General features: G+C 39.4%; 1 protein-coding gene across 3 annotated transcripts in view; it reads left to right on the top strand.

Annotated features, from left to right (window-relative positions):
* The first annotated feature begins 9,035 nt into the window (after positions 1-9,035).
* Positions 9,036-23,989, top strand: part of ppp1r9ala (protein phosphatase 1 regulatory subunit 9A-like A) — a 26,265-nt gene continuing 11,311 nt past the window's right edge. For 2 of the 3 annotated variants that reach the window (XM_005921497.3, XM_042220389.1), the window contains exons 1-4: positions 9,036-9,216; positions 9,734-11,764; positions 22,451-22,583; positions 23,146-23,266. In XM_005921497.3, the coding sequence (XP_005921559.1) occupies positions 9,902-11,764; positions 22,451-22,583; positions 23,146-23,266 (2,117 nt within the window). In that variant the 5' untranslated portion in view covers positions 9,036-9,216; positions 9,734-9,901. The remainder of the gene's footprint in view (positions 9,217-9,733; positions 11,765-22,450; positions 22,584-23,145; positions 23,267-23,989) is intronic. The other variant, XM_005921498.2, reaches the window with a different exon arrangement.

Below are 23,989 nucleotides of genomic sequence, written 5' to 3'. Positions count from 1 at the left end.
GATCAGTATGTCCCACTGTTCGTGTTAAGATCAAACTGTTGCTTGGAATTTTCCAGTCATTTCATTTTTAGAGCTGTTGAACTTACACCGAGAGCTGTAAATAGAAGCAGCTTTTGTTGCTTGAATGAGGTGAGTCAGCACAAAGTGGCACTTCTCTACTGAAGGATACTGTTGCAAAGGTGAGGTGGAGGGCATACAGGTGACCTGTGATTGGTCGTAATCACATTAATGTTCATAAGTATTTAGACAGTGATAAAGCTTTTGTAGTTTTGCTTCTGTGAACCGCCACAGATGGTTTAAAATCAAACAATCGAGATGTGATTGAAGTGCAGACTTTCAGCTTTGATTTATTGGTTTTTACAGACCTTATTTTCTGAGTTTCCCCATTTTCAGAAGATCAAAATTAGTTGGAAAATTGACTGAAATGCAGCTCCATGGCTAGGTGAGACCTGTTGTTCAGTTTTCCACTGGCATTTTCAATATGAGGTCCAAATTGATGCAAAAATAAACCAACAGCAAATCACTTTAATTTTTTTTTTTATAAACAGAATGGAATAACAGGTTGACTAAACAACAACAAAAGACCCGGAAGACCACAGAATAACGTGTGATGTTACAGCTGATGGAAGTAGCAGGATGAACTCTGAAGTGTACAGGGATATAAGCTCCACTCAGATTCAGGCAAATGCTGAAAAACTAACCAGACAGCTCTTCACAGTACAAATGGACAAAGAGCCAAAGTCGCAAAGGCAACCCAAGATTTCTCAGAGCAAAGAAATAGGATAGTCTTCGACGGCCAAGCCAGTCACCCGATCTAACCCAATGGAGCATGCTGTTCAGACATTTAACACAAAACTGAATGGAGTGACACCCACAAACAAGCAGCATCCAAAGGTGGCTTTACAAAAGGCCTAATGGAGCATCTCAAGGGAGGAAACAACATTTGGTGAAATCCATAGATTCTGGACTTCACGCAGTCATTGACTGGAAATGTTAGGACATGTATTTAAAACAATCCCTTATTTATTTAATATTTGTTTAATTTTGAGGGTCTGTCAATGGAGGTCTGTGCTTAGAAATAGCTACCACCTAAACAGTTTAAGTTAAATCCCTTTAATTTAAGCTGAAATTCTGCACTTAAATCACATTTTGATTGTCTGATTTAAAATCACTGTGATGGTGTAAAGATGCAAAATGGCAACAAAATCTTTTTTTTCTTATAGATTGTGGACCTGATCAATTACAGACTGCATACAGTCAAGTCCAAAACACTGAAGCAAACTATCTGAGTACACATGGCTGTTTTAACTGACTGCAGCACGCCTCTCATCCCTGTATAGTGGATGACATTTCCAACATATCAAAGTGGGAACATTTTCATAATAGCCATGAGAAAATTGGGCTTTGTTATGACAAGCCACATAATAAAAAGCCCATTGCTTTACTTCAGTTACCCTGGCAACAAAGTACCTCATAGAAAGAAATACCAAGCCTCTGTAATTATTTTCTTTTCCATCATCTGATGCTCAGATACCTTGGTACCTAAGTTACAGGCTTATGTTATTGGTTTATTTATTTAATTATTTACTTATTTTTTACTGAACACAAGTCATCAGCACTAAAAGGCATAAAAGAAAACTCTTCCTAAAAAAAGATTTTTGTCTCTAATCTCAAGTAAAGAAAGTTTCATCCACAAGTTGACTAAATCATAATAAAAGTAGGGCTTCTAAGTATAGTCCTGTTTCCATCATTTAACTAAATATTTAGTTAATGCCTTTCAGGGTGAGGTTTGGATAGTTTGAGAGAAAAACCAAACAAGAAGCAGTCCAAGAGTAAAACCCTCGACCAGAGCAGGAATAATCTTGTACTTTCTATATATTCATTTTGTTTTACGTTAAGATGTTTGTAGTGCAGTAAAAATAAGTGCAAAGATTTACTTGGCCTTTTGAAATCTGTGACTACTGGAAGATTTAATATAACTGATATAATTTTGAGTACAATTACTTTTTTATTTTTTTATTTTTTTTTTTACTTGAGTAGATACAGTAAATACCGAGCATTCATCTTCCCGTTTAGTAAAGTTCATTTATTAAAATTATGTTTAATAAATATCAAGTGATTTTTTTGTTATCACAAGTTAATTTTTTTCAATTAATAATTATTATTATTATTAAGAAATATTGTACATTTATTCATATTATTACATACTTAAATGGTTATAACGTCTTATTGTAATATACACAACAAAGCCATAATAAAATGAATCAGCTTTTCTCCAAATGTATCCCATGCCAGCATGTTCTTGTCAGTCTGACAACTATTGTCATTTCACATAACTCTATGTAGCATTATTATCACTTTGACCTTCAGATCATCCATTGACGTTGAAGGAGAGGTCAGAGGTTAAATGTCAATTTTTGACCAACAAATCATTAAGTTGACCTTGGTGACCTTGGTGGGTGAAAGACAAATTTCAATTTTCAACAAAGTGTTAATATGACCCAACCCTACAAGATTTTTTTTTTATCAGAATTCATTCAAACCTTTTTTTTTTACAGACAGAGTAATGACACGCTTGCAAACACTGCATAACCTTCTTTGTGGGGATAGCATTACATAAATAATAAGGCAGTGATAAAAATGGAAGATCTTAAAGATAAAGGAAATGTTTCGAAACATCAGATCTGCACCCAACACCGGTTCCAAAGTGGTTCTCCTTCAGGAGAATTTCACCAAGCCAATATTTAAAATCCAGTTCCTTTACCGACAGCAAGATGGCAGCATTTGTTCTAAAAAAAAACACCTAAGAACAGATGAATCCGGGCACAAACTTATTCGATTCCTGGAGCAGAGAAAAGGGAAGTGCACTCAGTTTTGTTTTGATTTTAAAAATGTAGGCGTCTAACCAAAGGGAGCTGTGCCCTGCACCTGAAGGAAACTTTTAGGTGTTTCTCTGTCTGTTTCTGATCTTTCAGTGGACCTTAAATTAAGATTGCGTTGTCAGCGCACATGTTTTTCTTCCCAGTGAGCTGAACTTACATGTCTTGCCCTTTCTTGTTAAAATAAATAGCTGAGGTGTGAGGCTGAGTTCAGGCCAGGGCATGCATAACACAAAACACACATTCCTGTAATGCTGCATACCACTAACTCACAGCAGCAATGGACCAACACATAACAATGTGCGAAGACGTCAACATGCGCTGCAGTAATTTGCCATGCACTGCAACTCTGCAAGCTATCAGTTCAAGACATAACAAAAAGATTTACGAAGGTAACGACTGAAAGGGTTTTCATTTCTTTCTGCTGCAAACAAATATTTGTTGTAAAAGAAAACAGAAAAGAGTAGTTCTGCAGAAAAAAAGACAAGACACCAGGTGTGGAGTATTTCTTGTGCCTGCAAGAGTCTGAGACACTGTCTCAAAGGTTCCACTCTCAGCAGCTCACCTGCTCCTTTTTCCATTTGGTTTTCCCCGTGCATTCGATGGTGTTTGAAATGTTGCTATAGGGACCACTGGCTGCAATGTGCCATCGTATCCTGAGCCCACTGACTGTGTATGTGGCTTTTCAGGCCCACAGTTGCTAGGAGATGCTCCTGCAAGCTGAAAATGGTAAACACATGGACACATGCAACCCTTATGTGCACACACAGCATAATTTCAAAATGCTGATGAGCATTTGGAGAAATATTTGCTACTGCTGGTATATAACTCTTTTGAAATCCCTGCTTCACAAAAAAGTATCTTCAGGATTAAACGTGTTAAATTTCTTCTTGTCAGATAATAATTCTGAGCCATGATATATGTGTTTGCAGACCTAAATTACTGAATTACAATGCTACATTCAAAAGAAGTTGTGTTTAAAGCAGTGTGCTCCATAATTTACACTGTTCCAGCACGAGTTTCAGCATTCCCATGGCGGTTAAATGTCACTGGATTTACATAAAACAAATGAGCACAGAACACCTTTGAAAGCCGTGCAGTACGGCGTAAACAAGCAAGAAGCTTGCATAAACTACATGGGAGCGGCTTTAAGGAGCTACATAAAACTTTATATATCAGATAACCACGTCTCAGATGGAATGCTAGGGCAGATAACTCCAGAGGAAATGCCTGAGGACTGGATCTTTTCCAGAGACGTCTCCATCAATGTTTTAAGGCGCAAATTTACAATGATGGGCTAAAACAGCCCAAAATGCTTTCTTATTTTATTTATAAATATACTCTGAGGAGAATTTAGTAATCGGGATCCTAAAGTAGTGATCTGTGATAGGAAAAAAATCAGAGTTGTTCATTTAATATTTCATAACCTATACAATTAAAAATGTAGATGGGATTATTCCTTAGGCAGCTGAATAAATAACACCATCTGCTCAAAGCTCTTGCTACTGTCTGGTTTCTCTTTATCAATAATTACTAATCTATTTGCATTTTGTTATATAATGCTCCTTGTAGTTGCATATACACTTACTACAGACTGTCTTCAACACATATAAATATTTCTTCAAATGTAACACTACACATGTTTAAAACATCCAAACAAATATCTGCTAAGCTAAAATCTATATACCATTATTAATTCAAAGGTGGACTCTGATTCGCCAGTTTGTAACAAAATATTCAAATATTCCGTTGATGTCTTCTCGCACTTGATCTGGCTTCTGTTTCCTAGGTCAGCTTGACTGGATGATATTTTTGCAATGTAGGTTCTTAGCCACTGAGGAAATCTGACTGCGCTCTCATTCAGCATCTTTGTAGCTGAGCTCAAAAGACAGAATGTCTCTTTTTTTCTGAATCAAACCACTGTACATGGACTGTGTAGTGGAGAGTTAACTCGCACAACTATGGCTCTCCTGGGAGGGGACCTGATTTGTAAAGTGAATATCAAGTAAAATCTGCAGGCTTTGTGTTTTGGGAGTTTTATCCTGCTACGATGAGAAACTGACTGTCCTGTACACTCACTTTGACAGATAATTTAAGCATAATGAATATGAAATTAGGTACTAAAAACTGACCCAAAATACTAATTAAAGCTAGAGCGAGCACATAAAGGATATAAGATCTCTGCTGGTGACCCATTTTTTATTGAGGTCATGTATATTCTCAGTAGATACTTCTGACAGACTTTGTGTTGTATGGAGAAATACCAAGTCACGATCACTGCTGAGACACATGACATTGCTGAATTCATGACACCGTTAGTCTGTGTTATATTTTTAATTAACACAAGCAAAGTATTACACTACACACTGCAGCTGAGCCAAACTGCCTTGCACTTGTAGTCAATATGTTTATGCAGTTTCTGCAGTTTTTGTTTGTTTGTTTGTTTGTTTGTTTGTTTTGCCTCTGCGTACCACCGCAGTGGATTTTAAATCAAACAATTAAAATATGAACTTGTAGACTTTCACCTTTAATTCAAAGAGTGTAACAAAGGTTAACTCAAAAGTAATTGAAAAAAATACAGTGATTTGAAATATGAGGACTGTTTTTAATACTTGGGTGAAAATCCTTTGCAGCCAATGAATGTCTGAAGTCTACAAACCATTGAGATCATTAAATGCTGCACTTCCTCCCTTGAGATGCTCTGTCACACCCACAGCTATACAAACAACCTTCAGTTGCTGCTTGTTTGTGAGTCCTCTCTTCAGAGTTGTCTTCAGGGACTGAAAAGCTCTGTTGAGTTGAATATCACATTTCTCTTGGGTTGTTTTCCCATTATGCATTCAGCCATTATCCATTTACATTGTGAAGAGCTGCCTGGTCAGTTTTCCAACATTTGCCTGAATCTGACCGGTGCTTAAAACCATGTACACTTCAGAATTCATCCTGCTACTTCTAGCAGCAGTCACATCATCAATAAAAACTAGTGACTAGTTCCACTGGCAGCCAAATATGCCCATGTCACAACATTGCTTCCACCATGTTTGATAGATAACATGGTATGCTTCAGATCATGAGCCATTCCTCTTCTTCTCTATACTTCTCTCGCCCCCACCATTCTGGTTCAAATTAATCTTGGTTTCCTCTGTTTAAAGAATTATTTTGTGCGTGCTCTTTTCAGAGTTTTCTGCCAAGTCTAATTTGGCCTTTCTGTTCTTGAACATAATCAGTGGTTTGCACCTATTTGAAAACCTTCTGAAAACTCTCTGTATTTAGGCGTCTGTTGATGACAATGATACGCCCACCCCCTGGAGAGTGTTTATGACTTTGTTTGATATTATGAAGGTGTTTTTGAAGTTTTTCTTAACCATAGAAATAATTCTACCATCATGCACTTTAATTATCTTTTGTGGTCCACCAGGGCTAGAATAGAATAGAATAGAATAGAATAGAATAGAATAGAATAGAATAGAATAGAATAGAATAGAATAGAATAGAATGGCCCTTTATTGTCCATGCTTCACACCAAATCTGTAGGAATAAAATATAAATAGTAAGACAGCAAGAAAAAATAACAAACAGGAGAAATATATACAAAACAAGAGAAAGGCACGTAATAGAAAAGGCACAGATTAAAGAACAGGTTGCAAAAGTTGTGCTGCTGAACAGGTCAAAGCATTCTCTCTATTTCTTTTTTAATATGTACAAGATTTTTTATTTAGTCAGTCCTAAATGTTTTGCCCTCGGTCTGATAGATTTATATTGTTTTTCCAGTCGAATGATGCTCTTCTTCATTAGCATCAGCATCTTTTTGTAACCTTGTTTTGAGAGTTAAAGTGAACATCTACAGAACTCAAGTTCAGTGCTTCGAATCAACAAGTGTCAACTGGTCATAAAGACGGAAAAGGTAAGATTGCAAAAAAATATTCTGGACCTAACGGTAGGCATTTCAGTTTGGTCTTGTTAAATTGTTTAATTTGTCTCTTAGCGTTTAGCGCTGCACTTCCTGTTTCATATTTTAACCCAAAATGGCTCTTTAGCGTGTGTTTGTATGATTATGTGTTACAAACTTTCTCTGCTTTGCCATATTCCGGGTTGCACTTCCCCCCAGAAGCTATACATTTCTGTAAATTTCTAACCATCTGCCTGGAGGACATACAGGATGTATACTTTGGACCTTATCATGAAATGAGCTCTGCTCCAGTGGCTTTAGAATTGAAGGCTTTTAACAACCCCAGCATCATTCCTGAGATAAATCTGAGTGGTCAAAAGATGTGATAAGAGAATGATAAGAAAGGCAAGCATAGAAATGCATTTCTGGCTCACAGAATAAGACTTCTTTGCGTTACATGACCCTATTATCTGCTCTGAACAATGGGCCCTTTTCACACATTTTGAATTGTGATTGAAGGAAAAAATGTCAGTGCAGCTAATATTAACAACCACTCTGTTCTACTCAAATATCCCAGTGTAACACTGACCGCCCTTATGTGAAAAGCTCAGCATGAAATCAGTAAACTACAATTTCATTTTATTGCTCCACCTGTGTGGTGTCAAAAGACCTATTAATCTGATACCAGAAACTACTGACTCCCCTGGGTCTTGGGCCTTTGAGGAAGGTCAAAGATGTCCAAGCTATAAAAGCAGAGACGATTTTCAATTACAGCACTGTGCAAAAGGTCTTGATCCACCCCTCATTTCTTTATATTTTGTTATTAAAGTTGGAAGCAAATTCATTGATTTATTTAAACAATAATGCAAACATACAAGTCAGCGTTGTAATTAAAAGCAAATGCAGAGGTTGTACAATTCTAACGCATTTGAAACTCCATATTTGGTATGACCACCCTTATTCATCAACACAGCCCGAGCTCTTTTAGATAAGACTTCTTGTCTTTTCATAAGCAGTCCTCAGGAACAGGCCAGGCTTTTTGAAAGACATTCAAAGCTGTCAAAGCTGGATGATCGTTGCCTTTTGTGCTATTCTCTTTCAAGATGATCCCACACTACTTCTGCAATGTTGAGCTCCAGGGCCAATTCATGACTGACCTGACATTCTGTGTCAGGTCTTTGTTGGATTTTTTTTCTCAATTCTTAAGGACATGACTTTCAGATATAGTTCAGCTGTTTTCTTATGCCTGCCATTTCTTCTGTCCAGTTTCCTTAGATTTCTTAAGGACACAGTACACAAGTTTTTTGGGAATCAGCTTGTTGACTCAGAAATATTATTGTATGCCTGTCAGTTTCTTATGTTTGACATTTGACATTCAGTTAAAGAAATAGGAACAGAAATAGGAAAATATCGGGGCACAATATTATGTGTTTTTGTGTGTGACAGTTTTGCGTAGACACAACACTCCATCTCTTGCGTTAAGTGCGCTTTTTATGCTTGAATGATTCATAGGTCAGTGTTTAGTGTAAGCACAAACATTCCTCTGAAAATGGTCAGATACAAAGGCTGGGCTGGAAATGAGTGAAAAAGCAACTATGTCTATATAAAGCCTGGAGAAATATTCTTCTTAAAAATTACAAGAAAGCCTGACTCCTTGGAAGTGAAATATAGAAAAATGAATGGTGGCTCAAAACCTTTGTGCAATACCGTACGTGACACTATGATCATTGACATTTTTTATTACACAGCCTTCGCCTGTTTAATCTCAGATCTGTTTGGTCCACACTACCAACTTATTTTATTGCTTTTATATTAATCTTTAATCCGAAGCCCAGATACACCTAACGGTATCATAACTTTGTTACAGCTTGAGGAGTGCTCCTGCTGTGGTATGTTGGCCAAACTGAACTTAATGTGTGACATATTATAACAGCAAAAAGTCAGAGATCCCATTCTACTGGAAAGGTTGTAAGGAAATGCCTTTTTCATTGGGGCCTATCTAAAGAAAAATAATAGTATTGTTGACATGCTCTACATGTTCTGCAACGAGTACTGTTAAAAGTTTCCATTTTATCCGCCCGAAGGTTTAGGTGAGCTCTCTGACTTTTAGGGTGAGCTTCCCACGCCTTTCCCTCCACTCCTCCTCGTGTCTGTGGAGAAATAGAGTGGAGGGTGGAGCGAGGAGAGCGGTGGGTTACAGTCCTGGAATGTGCGCGCGCTCCCGATCACTCCGTCTGTCCCAGCGGCGCGCCCGTGCAGACAGACAGAAGACTCGTGTGCGCGCGCAGCTCCGCGGCAGGTCTGGAAGTGCAAAGAGGAGGCAGGGGGAAAAAAGCCGCTGGAGCGGGGGAATGATGGCGGTGAGCAAGGAGAAGGGACAACTTTGGTAGTGTGAAACTGAAACGCTTGACGAGTTTTAGAGGGCTAGCACGATGGAACAACAAAGAGGTGAGAGGCTGAGAAAGTTGTTCACCTTGGTGTGGTGTTTTATGTTGAAATATTGTCAACAACTCGTGCTGGAATTGCCACAATGAGTTGTCGAGAGCGAGATACCAACGTTCGCTCCTATTGAACTGTTGGCCGACTAAGCTGAAGTTGGTCGCGCTTTTTTTTAAATCAATATTTGGCGGTGCCGACGTTTTGAGTAATGTTTAACCGGTTTAATTTGTTCAAAAAGAAGTTCGTAGTTCATTAAAGTGGCTTTAGAGCCTCATAATGTTGCTGTACCTTAGCGCTAATACACACAATCGGCTGTTCACGCTAACCTTTCCAAGTTGCTAGCCAAATGAAGTGCAACATAAGTTGCAGGCTTACCTGAAGCTACATTTTAGGCTATTTTGATTTGAAAGTTGAACGACCTGTTTGCGTGCAGTTTCTAAAATAGCTAACGTTGTCGTTGGCTGTGGTGAGACCGCATTGTTTCGTCCATGCACTGATAGACTTTGCTCTGCTTTTCTCTCTGTAGGAGACTTTACTGCTTGTGCTTAGTTGATACAACCGTGCTCCAGAAATTCTCCGCCGGACCCATGACATCAGTTGTGTAAAGTTGTCGAGGGACAATTGCTCACCGTCAAACACTGTAACTCTCTCCAGAGCTGGATTTTAAGAGTTGTGTGCAGCATAAACAAACAGAATGATCAAAGCGGAGAGCAAAGCAGGCGAGAGGAGCCTGAGGAGCGCGTCCCCTCACAGAAATGCATACAAGTCTGACTTCCACGCCATTAAGTGCTCCTTTGATGGGACAAAGTCCGAAAATGCGTCTAATACCTTTGCAAATGGATCCAGTGACAACCGGGAGGACTCAAGGGGGAGGCCTTTTGGGACCAGAGTGAACAAGATAAAGAATATATTCCTACAGATGGATGGTCAGCAACAGGAGAGCCAAGATGGGAAAGTGAATTTAAAGTCTGATGTAACCCAGGTGTCTCCACCAAAGGTGCAGTTTCCGGTCAGCACTCACAGACTTAACTTGAACAGTGCAGCAAGCCCAGAATCGCACATTTTGGATAAAACGCCCAAGGGAGAAGATACTGAGATTGACAAAGTGGCCTTGGCAGAGAAGTTTTCTGTGACCAGAAAACTCTTTGAAAGGGGCATTAAAGAGCAGCCTGCCGTGGAAAAACAATCTCCAAACAGAGTAGTAAATCGTTTGTCACTTGGAAGTGCCTCTGATGAAGGGAAAAGCACAAGGAGAGTATCAGGATCAGAGACCACTAACAAATCAGAGCAAAATCCTTCACCTGCAGTTAAAAATCGGCCAGATGAGAAGGCTGATATTGAGAAACTGCCTCGGGTGTCACTAAATGCGGGGCCCTTGTCAAAGAGGTTGGAGAATTATATAGTTGAGAATGACTCAGAAGACAGTAGCACAACATCTGCTAAACAACACAGTACCACTGCACACATAGTGCCTACCTCTCCAACAGGGGACACCTTACATAAACCTACATCTCCTGTTAAAGACACCGTAGACTCTTTCTCTGATGCCACTAACAAAAAGAGAGACAACAAACCAGCACCTTTAGGGACAAATATTGGGCCAAAACCAACATTTCCAGCTACCAGTTCAGCATCCAAATCAGTTTCTTTTACAACCGATGCCACCCACAAACCTCTCTCACCAGAGCAAACAAGCCCAGTTAGCCATGGTCACAAGTGCTTGACATCATCTGGTGATGGATTTAGTAGGACATCTGTTGACTCAGAGAGGGGCAAACCACAAAGTCCACCCCCAAGGGATGTGAAACAGCCTCTTCCATCAGCTGGTGGCTTACAGAATGACAACGGGGGCAAATACCCTGAAAAAGCCAAGAGTAATGACCGTGTAGCACGCAGTCCTGTTGGGGACAAGATTCCCAGTCAAAACTCCTCTCCAGAATCCAAAGGGGTGGGCATGGTACGTGCTGAACTGGTAGTGGTTCAGCATGAGTCCTCGGAAAGTGAGGAGAATGAAGATGAGAATAATGACGATGTGTTTCAGGCTCAGAAGGTTCAGCAACCCAAAGATCAGCAGTTAGACCTGAAAAGAACCCATGCTCCAGAAAAACTGAACTGTACCCCTGCCCACCAGGTCTTATTAAGAGATGACACAAAAGAGGCACAATGGACTGCAGAGGATGTAGGCGAAGGTACACTCTTAGAGGATAATGGGGAATTTGGGCTGAAAGAGAGAATGGAAGACAATGTAGTTGTGAGTCGGGATAGTGAAGACACACGTGACGTAGATGATGAAGCAGCAGCAGAAGAAGAGGGTGAGCTGGAGGAGCAGGTGGGCCAGGGCATACAGGATAGAGCTTCTCCAGTAGTGTATGGTATAGAAAATGCAGCGTTTGTGGATGACAGGGAAGTGGACCAGGTCCTCAGGGAAGAGGAGGAGGAAGATGAGGAGGATCAGATGTATGGGGAATACGATGACTGTTATGAGGTCCTTGGTTTGTCAGATGAGGAAGAGCCTCCCTTAAAAAGGAAAATCAAGTTCTCTACGGATCCCATTCTGGTAAGTATTTTGTGTTGTTTACATCTGAAGCATTGTTGCTCATCTGAGACAAAAACAAAAAAACCTAAAACAAATTGCACAGCACCTTCATTATAAACCACCGTCGCACTGACTCAGCAGTGGTGTCTGACTGGGGTGTTTCCCAGAAGACACAAGACAAATGAGTGTATGCTCAGAATGAATGCTTTTGTTGGACTTGTTGACGTCACAGCTGCTGCACTGTATCATCAGATGAGTTTTGCCACAGCTGAGAAAATCTAAACGATGCTTCATTTAATCATAGGGTCAAGGAAAACAGGTAGTTTGACAACCTTGTCTCCCTAATCCCCATGACTAATAGGGGAGATGTTTGGGGATAAGGGGGGTAGTGGTTTTGTTTGGTCATATTTTTTATAATAATGTTGACTTTGCTTAAAAGCGTCCAAGAGTAGGTGTTGCTGAACAAGACTGCAAGGAGGTAGACTCATAGAAACTGCACTGTACGAATTTTTTTTTTTTTTTTAACTCATTTAGACAGGTTATCCTTTTGATCATGAATTATTTGTTTCTGTCATAAGGAATTTTTCATGTCTGTCCAACATGGATGTGCGTATTTATCCAGTTTGTCCAACAGCTCTTTTTGGTTGACCCTGGCTAACAGTAACACTTGTTATTTTTTATTTACATTATAGTCCACCTGAGTCTCTAGTTTTGTTGGTGTTGGTGAACATTGAGAGGACAATTGTAATTAACATATTTTTGACTTCTTTCTTATGACTCATCTCATTTTACCCAGAGATGGGGGTTTTCCAGGCTTAGTCACCACCTAAAGCATAGGTGTCAAACTCTGGCCCGCGGGCCAAATTTGGCCCGCAACCTAATGTCATTTGGCCCGCGAAGCCATACCAAATTACTATTGGAGCAGGCCTACTGGTATTATACAGCTAATATATATATTGTTTAGTATTAAGCTTTGCTTGTTCCATATTCAGTTTTTCAGCAAAACTTGTTTGAGTCCATAAGAAAAGATTCATTCTTATATCTAGAGGAAGATTTTTTTTTTCTCTCAATAAATATTAATGTTAGCCTGCGACTTTGTTCCAGTTTTGAATTTTGGCCCACTGTGTATTTGAGTTTGACACCCCTGACCTAAAGGAACCTTCTAAACATTAATTCATGGACATTAAAGAGTCTGTGTCACCTTATTAAACTATTCAATTTTCCTGTTATTACCCACCACTGCATAAACACAAATATCAGTTATACTTGAGCAAAGGCATTGTCAATTAACAAGGCCAATTAAAAAATTTAAATGCTAGTTTGTTTCTTTTTTTTTGTTTTGTATTTGTTTGTTTTGGGTTTTGTTGGGGGGGTAGCAAATTCCTCTGCACAAATTCCTCTGGGATGTTTCTCTTTCAGTCCCTGTTTTAAAAAAATAATTCCCCAAATAAGCAGTGGTGAATTTCATCTTCCTAGAGTAGGCACATAAGTGGGAATATACAGACTTCTAGACTAGGGGATAATGCATCACATTGAATTTAGATTTAGCAAAGACAACCCTGTACTATCATTTGTTTTATATATTGTAGAAGTTTGCACTCTTGTTTTTCAGCTGATGTAATCTCTTTTGGTATTGACACAGATCACGAGCGCAAACATCGCCACCTAGTTATTAGGGGGTGTGAAGCAGAAGTGATTTATTTATTTTTTTCCTGCTACTGATACTTAACTGTCATCATATCTCATCAACTTTTTGCTAAAACAGGGGAAACGAATCACACCAGCAGATTTCACACAGCATTTGAACAGCCCAGTGTTTATCCAGGCCTTGAAATGTGCTGTTATCTGAGGGTGTGGGGTCCTCCTCCCTATCCCAGTCATCCTGGTAGGGGGTCCTGAGAGAGGGGACCAGAAGCTGACCTGGCCTGAAGGGGACACAAACTGTGTGCCTTAGCCCCCCCAAAATCTAGCTATGACAGGAATAAACACAGCTTTATAGACACATGTCACAGCAAAACACTAAGCTGTCTTCTCTGTAGCAATTCACTGTCTGTAAAAGAGAACTCCTTGATATCAGGTTAAATTAGTTCATATGTAAGTTTGTATCAGTGGGCATCTGCAGGGCTTGTTCCAAATTTTCACGTACTAAACTGCTGGCATGACACTTGAGTATGTGAACAATATGAAAATTATAGTCCTTTTAATATACTGTTTTCTTCTTCTTTCGGCTGCTCCCTTTAGGGGTCACCACAGTGGCTCATTTGTGTCAATCCCACCCTAGCATCTTCCTCTATTACACCAATGCTCTGCATGTCCTTTTTCACTGCATCCATGAATCTTTGTGGTCTTCCTTTTTTCTTCCTGCTTGGCAGCTTCATATTCAACATCCGTTGGCCAGTATATCCACTATCCCTCTTAGCCTTGGACATCTCGTTTTCAGAAAACTGATTTATATATAATGAATTATATATAAATCAGTTTTCTCAACTAACGAATGAGTTACTTTGTTCATAACAAAAAAACAAGTGTGTCATAGTTTGCTAGGTCAAAATGTTTGCTTCACTGATGGTGCATCAGGTGGTGCATACATAGTCAATTCTGAAAAAGAACCACAATTTTGATCAATATGTGGCACATCTAACCAGAGCACTGATTGCTGTGTGGACAGTATGTGGATGCACATTAAGGATATTGTCATCCATGATGTGGGCAAGTCGGCAGTGTAGTAAGTACACCTAGTTATTAATCTTACTTGGTTGACTCGCAACATCTCACCCTTTGTCAGTGGCATAGGCTCCAGCCCCTCCTCAGGTGAATAAGTGGTTAGGTTGGATGGATTTTGATCAATGATGTTAAAATGAATTTCCCTGTTGATTTACATGTATGGACTAATGTTAGTTAGTATGAGTGCTGTCCACAATACGAGCTTGTTTTTGCTTCAGATATTTGAGACGTTAGTTGACAAGTAACTAAAGATATAAGTTGAAGATGGTGCCTGTGATTTTTAGCTACATTTATAAGTATCACTCTGAGAAAAAGACAGAAGAAACCAAGTTTCTTACGTTTTTCCTCAGGCTATGACTTTTTTTGGGTGACACCTTTGTGTGTACAGTTTAGCTAGCTCAGACTGAGCAGCATTCTCGTGGTAGAGAAGACTTGAGATTGGCAGCATTACTGTCCATAGATTTTTAGGTTGGTGATTTATTTATTTAGTTTGGGAAAGAGTTGCTAAAAGACTGAGAAAAGTGGTGGAATCTTTCACTGATGTCGCCAAGATGTCGATAATGACGTGACATGACATGATGATCATTGTCTGGAGTGAAAAGTATGTTGAGGCTTCAGGGTTGTGTGGTTAAATAGTTTCCCATTTGAAAACAAAAGATAATGAACGCCCAAATATAGAAACTGAAAACCAGATACCTTATGCAACAGACAAATATGTGATCAGGTGGATATTCTATGTGGCTCTACTTAGACTGTGATTCTTTTTGAAAAGTAGGGCTGATTGATGCACACACTGCATCATAGGGCAGGAGTTTGTTAAAACGATGATATCTGCCCGGATTTGGACCACAACAGCGTGGGCTGGTTGTGCTCTCATGATTGTCCCACAGCGAACATTCCTACCTGGAAAACTAAAGCCTTTTGCTAGCACAGCATCATTCTCCACTGTCTATTAGTCAGAGTTGGCACTGGGACTGAGTGCACTTGAGTTGTAGCTGACTAGGAGAGAGGAAGTTCTTTGTACTCTGCCTCAGAACAGTATTAACTCTCTAAGTAACCTGAGTATTATTGACGGAGGTGGTGTGCTGTGTGAAAGAAAGGTCCTCTTTATGAAGGAAAGACACTGGACATGTCTTTCCTCTTTATGAAGGAAAGACAGACATGTCCAGTGTCAAAACGAATCACGCTGGATGAAGAGCTCTTCTAAGGCAGTCCAGCAACATGTAAAATACCAAATGATTGACTACCAAATGCATTTCACGAATATGATACTCATGATGTTCTATATAAGACGAATAAAGGTGTTGAAAATAAAGCAGGTAGGATAGTTACACTTTAGTAGGACAAGGAAATGTTGCTGTGCTGTTAGCCTGTGAGGCCTTCTAGCTGAATCAGCAGGATAAAATGTTGCACTACTGCATTACAGGTCCCATATCATTAAAATACATTTCTGCTGAGAATTTTCTAAATGAAAGTACGAGTTGTGAATATGTAAAGTCTCTTACTCCCAGCAGTCTTTCAGCCCCTTTGTAACAAGAACGTTTGCATGCCAGTTTCCCCCTCTTTCTACTTAGAAAATGGGTAACTAATAGGCTGGAATTGAGCTAGCATTTACTGATAACGGAGTATCAAAGCATGCTGCTAACATGCACTACTGTGCATGGTCAGGAGCAAAATGTATTTTAGCAGACTTAAAGATCATTAGGAGTTTAACTGTAGGCTGTATTTAAAGTTGTTTTTTTAGGTAGAAGCTTAAGCTGTTGTCAGACCACTCTTTATAAAAAGGAACTGAAGCTGTTGTCTTGGTTAAAACCATCAGTCTCTGCTGATAACAAAAACAGTAATTTTACCTTGCAGAATGCATAACTAGTTAATGTGTTGGTATGACTAATGTACAAACATGTTAATTCTGACTCGAACAACAGTAACCTGGTGTTCTGAGGTAATAGGAGTTTTTTGCTTTTCCCCCTTGAGTCTGATAGTTTCAGTAAAAGAAACCAAACATTGCCTGGTGCATCTAATGTGGTCAACATAATGATTAGCTTTAATCACTGTACACAGATCAGATCTCCAGGAAAAAAAAATGCTGGCCATGAACTGTGGAAACTTGACCAATTTATAACCAATAGAGAAGAGTCGTGTGTTACTTGGACTTAATTTTGCTTTGTCTTTTTCATTGCAGCTAAACACAGCTGGCTTTCTGTTCAGTTTACATCTGTTTTGTTTTCTTCTCTCTTCTCTGCACTCATTTATATTATATTTCGATACAGCTGAATTCACAATCAGTCTCTTCTTACGGGCATATTTTTCTGCTCCTGTTGTTAGACAACAGAATAACAATGAAATGTTGACATTAACGTGGCCCATTTACACAAGGAAAAACTGCCAAAACACTGGAGTCATTTACCAAGGCACTGCACTGTTGAAGTCTAGTTTTTGTTACTGTGACACTGTCTGATGAAGTCTACATGCTCTTATATATCATATCGTACATACTCGGATTTAAAAGCAAAATGGTCACTCAGAGAGCCGACTGTCTGTTTTTAATCGTCACCAAACAAATTCTGAACAAGGACATGCCTATAAACCATTAAACAAATCTTCGTGTAGCACAGTATGTTTGTATAACCTGGATTTCTCATTCTTCCTGAACACTGTAATAGAGCAAAACATCAAGCATGATCAAATGAACTCTTTAAAATAAACAATCTCTCCTGTAGGTGTGTTAGCTGTTTGGGGTCAAAGTCTGCAAAATCACTGTCGGGCCACATATTTTCTACATCTGTCCAAATTGTCACGGTTTTGTGTGTTGTGTTGCACACAAAGAAATTTGAACATTATACATAAGTGGTTCATAACACACAAAAAAAGGATCTGCACCTGCTGCTTTGCTGCACTTACAGAGTCACAGGAAGTGTTACTAGCAGTTGCTGGTCAAGTGACTGTATTGTCCTTTCTCAAACACACAGGGTGTGGTTTAGGATTGTACAGTTCATAGCACATCTTTCTTTGTTTGCACTGTTGGTGATTACACTGTACACATGGGTTGCCGTCCAAGCACGCACCTTCTTTTATTGGTTGGTGTCCCATATGCCCGCAGTAAAGCTTTTGTTTGGGATCTTTAGACATTTCAACTGTCATGAAGATCACAGTTTAATGACTTTAAAATGAGGTGAAAAACCGGGAGAGCCAGGAGTGCATATTTGCCAAGCTAAACTTAATTGAAGCAAGGCAGAAGGCTTGTCCTTCTAGTTGTATTTTACATAGAAAGTTTAAAAAAAAAAGGGGGGGTTGACATTTGGATGCTACCCTCTGCAGCCAATCCACCCCTTAGCGTTATGCTTTCCATTTCCTAACTAAAATGGGTCTTGTGTTGGGGAATTTGTCTGACTTGGTCCCACCCTGATCCAACAAATGGAGGGGATTCGATTTTGCTCCAGCCACCTGGACTGGTGAGTGACTCTGACGAAACAGGGCAGAATACTAATGCCGTCAGCTCAATGCTGTTCATTAAACAGCTTGGCATGGGATGAGTCTTGATTGTGATGGCCTTAAACGGTTTCATTATCCCTTTACCAGCGAGCACATTTAACAGATGCTGTGTATATTTCACTCAAAGATAACTGTAGTTTTCAGAAGCTCTTGCTGTACAAAAGTGGCTTTTGTGCTATTTATAAACAAACCTGTTCAACCTGTTTATGTTTGCGCTCCTTTTGGAAATTTGACTCTGTTATGGCACTGTGCGCTTCTCAGACTCCACCTCTTCCTGCTGCAGTTCTTTACACTTTGAAGTCTAAAAAAGGCAAACTCAAACTTGACTTACAGTCAGTCATGGTGAACTCTACAAACTCATTTTAGGAGAATGTATGCAGGAAGTAGTAGATGCATATTTTTCTGTTTGCTGGTGCATTTACCCAGGATCACAGCACTGGGCCCCTTTGCTTTTTTTTCCCCATTTACTCTCTGATCTGTGCCAGACCACCACCCCTGCCCCATCTAGCTCCCACAGCATGTTTTGATTTGTTGTCTTTTTGTAGGTCTGCTTACATTATGAGCTCTCCAAATCAGTGGTCAGCCCTTGTTTTTTTTGTTTTTTTTTTGCATTGGCAAAATATTTCTCTGGGTTGACTTTTCCTCACAGCTGCTGACTCATTTCCCACACTGGTATTCTGTTGTGGGGAGGGAAAGATGGAAAGGATTTCAGTTTGGGTGTGGGCATGTATCCATCTGTGCATGTGAGCCCACATGGAGAGAACAGACAACCATTACAGTTGTGGGAGTTGTTAAGATATCATATGTTGCAGACAGCTAGTGTATTGAAAGACATGGAAACGTATAGATGGCATACTTAAAGTACGTCTTATTTTATTAATTTACTAAAGAACCAGAGAACCAGAAATCAAAGAAAGGGGTCAATTAAGGGTAGAAGTAACAAAACACATGATCAGCATTACAGTTTTGTATTTTCTAAAGGTAGTAAATAAGTATTCTTTCAGTTTATGGTCATTTTTATTTCAAGTCCAGTTTTCTATTAAAATAAGAAAGCGTGATAGTTGAGCCTTTAGTTGTGTATAATAACCTTGCATGTGATGCACTACTAAATGATGGCAAAATGTAAGAAAACTACAGTGTGAGGAGAGGCTGATCATTATCTTAAACCCACCCATATTACACAAACAGCTGTGATTGGCCCAGCACGAGCAAGTCTGTGTGGAAATTTGTTTGATCGGGAGGGGAACCAGAGCAAATGAAACACGAGCTCTTGGATTTGTCTGGTTCCCATGCGCACTAAATACCTTGTTCTGTATAAACTTAAAGGAATTTTTTTAGTTCTTCCATTCTTTGGTTTCTCATACTTGTTGGAGTCAGTTGTCTGATCGACATTTGCGTGTTTACATTTCAAGTGGTTACTGTGCTGGGCACGTTCTGCACATAAAATGAAAATGAATTTATCTGTCTGATCTGGAAACAGCGAGCTGTGTTTAAGGGTGTTTTTGTAAAGGGAGACGCTAATAAAGACAGATTTTTCTCTTTCTTGCAAAGAAGACAGCGGTTGAGTGATTAGGTTTCTGGACAGAACAGGACATTGTTTGAAAAAGGCCCAGGAGTCCATGGCAACAGGGAAGTCAGACGTGAGAGATCAGGGAAAGGTATGGGGTAGAAGCCAAGCTGCTCCTCAGCTAATGCCACAGACCAGGATTCAGTGGTGCTTGTTGCATTCCATTAACCTAAATTTTCATCCCTCAACTACTAACTCTTTAAAGTATAAACCAAACAGTAGATTTTATCCTTAGTGAAGACTTTTGCTGAGTTCTGATAAATCCATGTAAACTGCATAAATTAATAGCTGCCACTTCTATTTATAAAGACAGTCACAGACTTGCAGTATTAGTAACCCTCATGTGTTTGAGTGGCTTGTTGTTAAATAGAAATATGTAAGCTTACACACTATGTATAGACACCTTGCTTTAGTTTGATGTAGATTTAAAAAAAAAAAAAAGACATGTGGGAAGGGAGCACAGGAATATTAATTCTACACCTGGAATAACATTATTTCAGTATTTTTTTTTATTTTTTTATTTTTAAAAAGGGGTTTGAAATGCTATACTAGTGTAACTAGTAATAGCGTTTCTTCCTAGACTATAAATCCATCTAGACTCCTCACAGTGGTCTCACACTGCAAAGGCTATTCAGATGTGGGTCTTTTGCATAGCACTGCTTAAATAAATAAATTGCTGGAGATATGTAATATAGCATATAAAAGAACAGGTTCTAGGATCTTGGATATACCCCATGCTTTCCAAAGCAAGATAATTGCATGTGCTATTGCACAGCAGTAGTAACTTCTTGAAATACTAAAAATAAATTATCCCCGTCACTGAGACAGGATCTAACAGGAAATGACTCTGCAGCACTGTCATGGTTATGTCTGAATGAAGCCGTGAGGAACATTAAGGTATAACTGACCTGTGTCTGAATTCCCCTCTGTAAAAGACTGCTAAAGGAAGCAGTGTTATGTATTCCATGTGTCCACTTTGATGATAATCAGTGGGATGTTGTAAAACAGAAATGGTTGCAGTAATTCACTCTGACAGATTTAACATAAAGCTTAGTGAGTTATTCGGGAAACTTGCTATCAGCAGTGTATTTGGGCTTCATCCAAAGGCTACATTGTGAGGAGAAAGAAAGACTGAGGAAGGATGAGATTGTTTGTGGTTGATTCCTCAAGTCTTGACATGCTGCAGGATCTAGACCTCAGTGGAAATGTTTATTTAATTACATCATTTAATCTGAGGGTAAATGTCTCAATCAGTCCAATCCTATAGACTTTGTAGTTTCTGTTTTTTGTTTGTGTCATCTTTTGTTCTAGGATTCTTGTTTTAGTGTTTCCCAGGAATGTACACTAGAGCACAATACATCTGCTTAATAGTTACAAGATTCATGTGAAATTTTCTGTTTAAAAAAGAAAATTGTTTCATGAGAATGCTCTGTTAATGAAACAAAAAAACCAAAATTTTTTAGAACCCTACATTTATATTTTGAGAAATTAATAATATTGATTTTAATCTACAACACCAATTCTTTCTTTTCTTTTTGCAACAGTCTATAAATATCTGGGAACAGCAGTGCAGGCAGTACAGCTCAGCATACGTACTTGTCTACTGTAAAGCTGTTGTAATAGCTGCAGTATGTAGTTTTAGTATTGTCTTGCTGAAATATCCGAGGCCTTTCCTGAAAAAGATGCCTTCTGGCTTAGAGCAGTTTTCTCTAAAACCTTTACATACCTGCGTGGATGTACTATTAAACACTGACACTGGCATCATTATAACTCCACCCAGATTAAGATTAACAATGAATGCCAAGCAGGGGGGTTATCTTACCAATGCATAATCAGGCATTAGCTTCTGATGGAGTCTGCTAAACTGTAATCTACTTCTTTTTCTTTTCTTCTTTTAAAAACAGTAATGTTATATCTGTAATACCAAATGAAACTTGCTGTCTTCACTTTATGGCATTTTGCTGGAAAAAAATTCTCTTGTTTTAATCAAAGTATTTTTGGGTTACATATTTTAATAACTGAGTGACCACAGATGGCGACCAATGTCCATTTTTCCCAGTATTATGCTGCTCACTTTGGCTTGACCCTTGTTGTTTTTCAAAGTGGATTATGAATATAATTTCTGCTAAATGGATAAATGGAACTTGTTGTCTTGCTGTGTGTTTTAAACCATGGGGCTGTTTCCGAGCCCTGGATAATGACTGCTAACCAAGGCTAATGTTTTTGGGGGGTTTTCTCCTGCGTCTCTTTTTCCTGTGCTGATGGCCGCACTTGTCGTCTTTGAATATTGATCATTGCTACAGCCACTGCTTGGTTCCCCCAGCTGCGCCCCGCTTTCCATGCTGCTCTTGTTCTGACATACGGCTTGTGTGTGCTTTATAATTGCACACACATGCTGCCTTTGGGACACATCCAGTACTTTGTGAAGCCTGCTTGCAAAGTTCACAACTTACATAGAGTATGTTTTAAAATGTCTCAAGCTTTAGTGTCACTGACATTTTACTTTGATTCAAGACATGAAGATCAATACTATAAATGTAAGCTACTATATATCCTAAGTTAAACCCAATGGTGACAAAAATGGTGACAGTGTAACAGAACTTGAAAGAGCAAATGTTAGTGAAACTGGTCCAAGTCAATGGGTTCAGCTGTCGCCCAGCACATTGTTACAGTTAAGTAGTGAGTGAACTGATGACTTATTTTCTCTAGCAAAGATCAGTGCATGAGTGAAATTCCTTCTTCCCCAAACCATATCAAGAATGTGTCCTTGTTAAGCTTGCCGAGATTTATTAAAAAGAAACAAAAAAAAGCCTGTGCCTGTGAGGATCCTGTGGATTTAACTCATAAATTTGTGTGATGCTTATCTGCCAGGTCAGGAAGTAGAACGACTCTGTTGATGCTATGGACTATTTTTCTTGCCACAGGTTTTCAGTACCTTCTCTAATGAGGAATACGATCGGCGTAACGATGATGTTGACCCAGTTGCAGCATCTGCAGAGTATGAGCTGGAGAAGAGGGTGGAGAAGATGGACGTGTTTCCCGTGGAGATTGAGAAAGGTGGGTTTTCCATAACTAAATGAATAAATAACACATATTAAAGAATAAGATAAGTTTGTTCTCCAAAGCCAACCGTATGTTCACAGATCTTAACAGTTGACCATTGTAACTTTGGAATAGATTTGCATTAATAGTATTTATGACAGTCAGCAGTTTCTTTAATCAAATGATGGCGTATGGTGTGCATAGACCTAAAAAAAATTTTGCAAGGATGTGCTGACATTGAAAATATAAAGACAGGTGATAGCTTCCCAATCATTAATGTATTAAAATATTATTAAATTTAACTCTACGTGCCAAAGCTTTACATCTTCATCTTCCAAGTATACACATGGCATGAAGCTGCCAAACCCCCCCAAAAGTCAACGACACTCCTAGAGATTGTATTCAACACCAGCAGTTTCACAGGTTGACGATAGCACAGGCTACAGATGAGCTCACCCAGTCGTTTATGTTTTCACATGTGGAGGCTATCTAGAGTTAAAAGGTGGGAATTCAAGTTTGCTGTTATGCAATTCTTTCTGCCCATTCTTTAAAATGTGCTTATTTTCTCTTTATCCAGGAGACAATGGGCTTGGTATCAGCATAATAGGAATGGGAGTGGGAGCTGACCAGGGTCTGGAAAAGCTTGGGATTTTTGTGAAAACCATAACTGAGAGTGGAGCAGCTGAGAAAGATGGACGGTGAGTCACACTGCTCCAACCTTCTTCTGATTAGACTTCTAAGAAAAAAAATGCATAAAATGCACCGTGTACTACACCACAGTGTAATGTCACACAGCTACTGACACACCTGAAAAAACATGTTTGTTTATAACTTTGCAACGAAGCTAATGTGTCTGTGAAGGTTCTCAGTCATCCAGGTCATCGTAGTCAAAGGAGCTTGCAAAGAAAAGTGTCTGGACTTCTTTAAGTTGCTTGAAGACGTTTCACCTCTCATCCGAGAAGCTTCTTCAGTTCTAAGGTCAAATGGTGGAGAGTCCCAGATATAAACCTAGTGGGAGTATCCCCCCACAGAGGGACAAAAGGACCCCCTGATGATCCTCTAATCGCCTGAGCCAAGGTGTGAAACTGGGTGTGGGTCCCAATCAGCCAGAGTTTCGGGTGTGTTCATTGTGAAACCTGGCCCCACCTTATCATGCGAATTCCTGAGGTCAGATGGCCCAGGATGTGAGTGGGCGTTAAGGCGTCTGGGAAGGGATCTCAAAACTGGATTATAGATGGCAGAGAGTTGGTGTCGTAAACCACCGCCTCTGTTCAAAGACGCCTTAACGCCCACTCACATCCTGGGCCATCTGACCTCAGGAATTCGCATGATAAGGTGGGGCCAGGTTTCACAATGAACACACCCGAAACTCTGGCTGATTGGGACCCACACCCAGTTTCACACCTTGGCTCAGGCGATTA

This window comes from Haplochromis burtoni, unplaced genomic scaffold (assembly GCF_018398535.1).
Source record: "Haplochromis burtoni strain Fernald_Lab_line unplaced genomic scaffold, NCSU_Asbu1 Contig_48, whole genome shotgun sequence".
NCBI classification, from domain to species: Eukaryota; Metazoa; Chordata; class Actinopteri; order Cichliformes; family Cichlidae; genus Haplochromis; species Haplochromis burtoni.
This window is presented reverse-complemented; position numbering and strand designations above follow the sequence as displayed.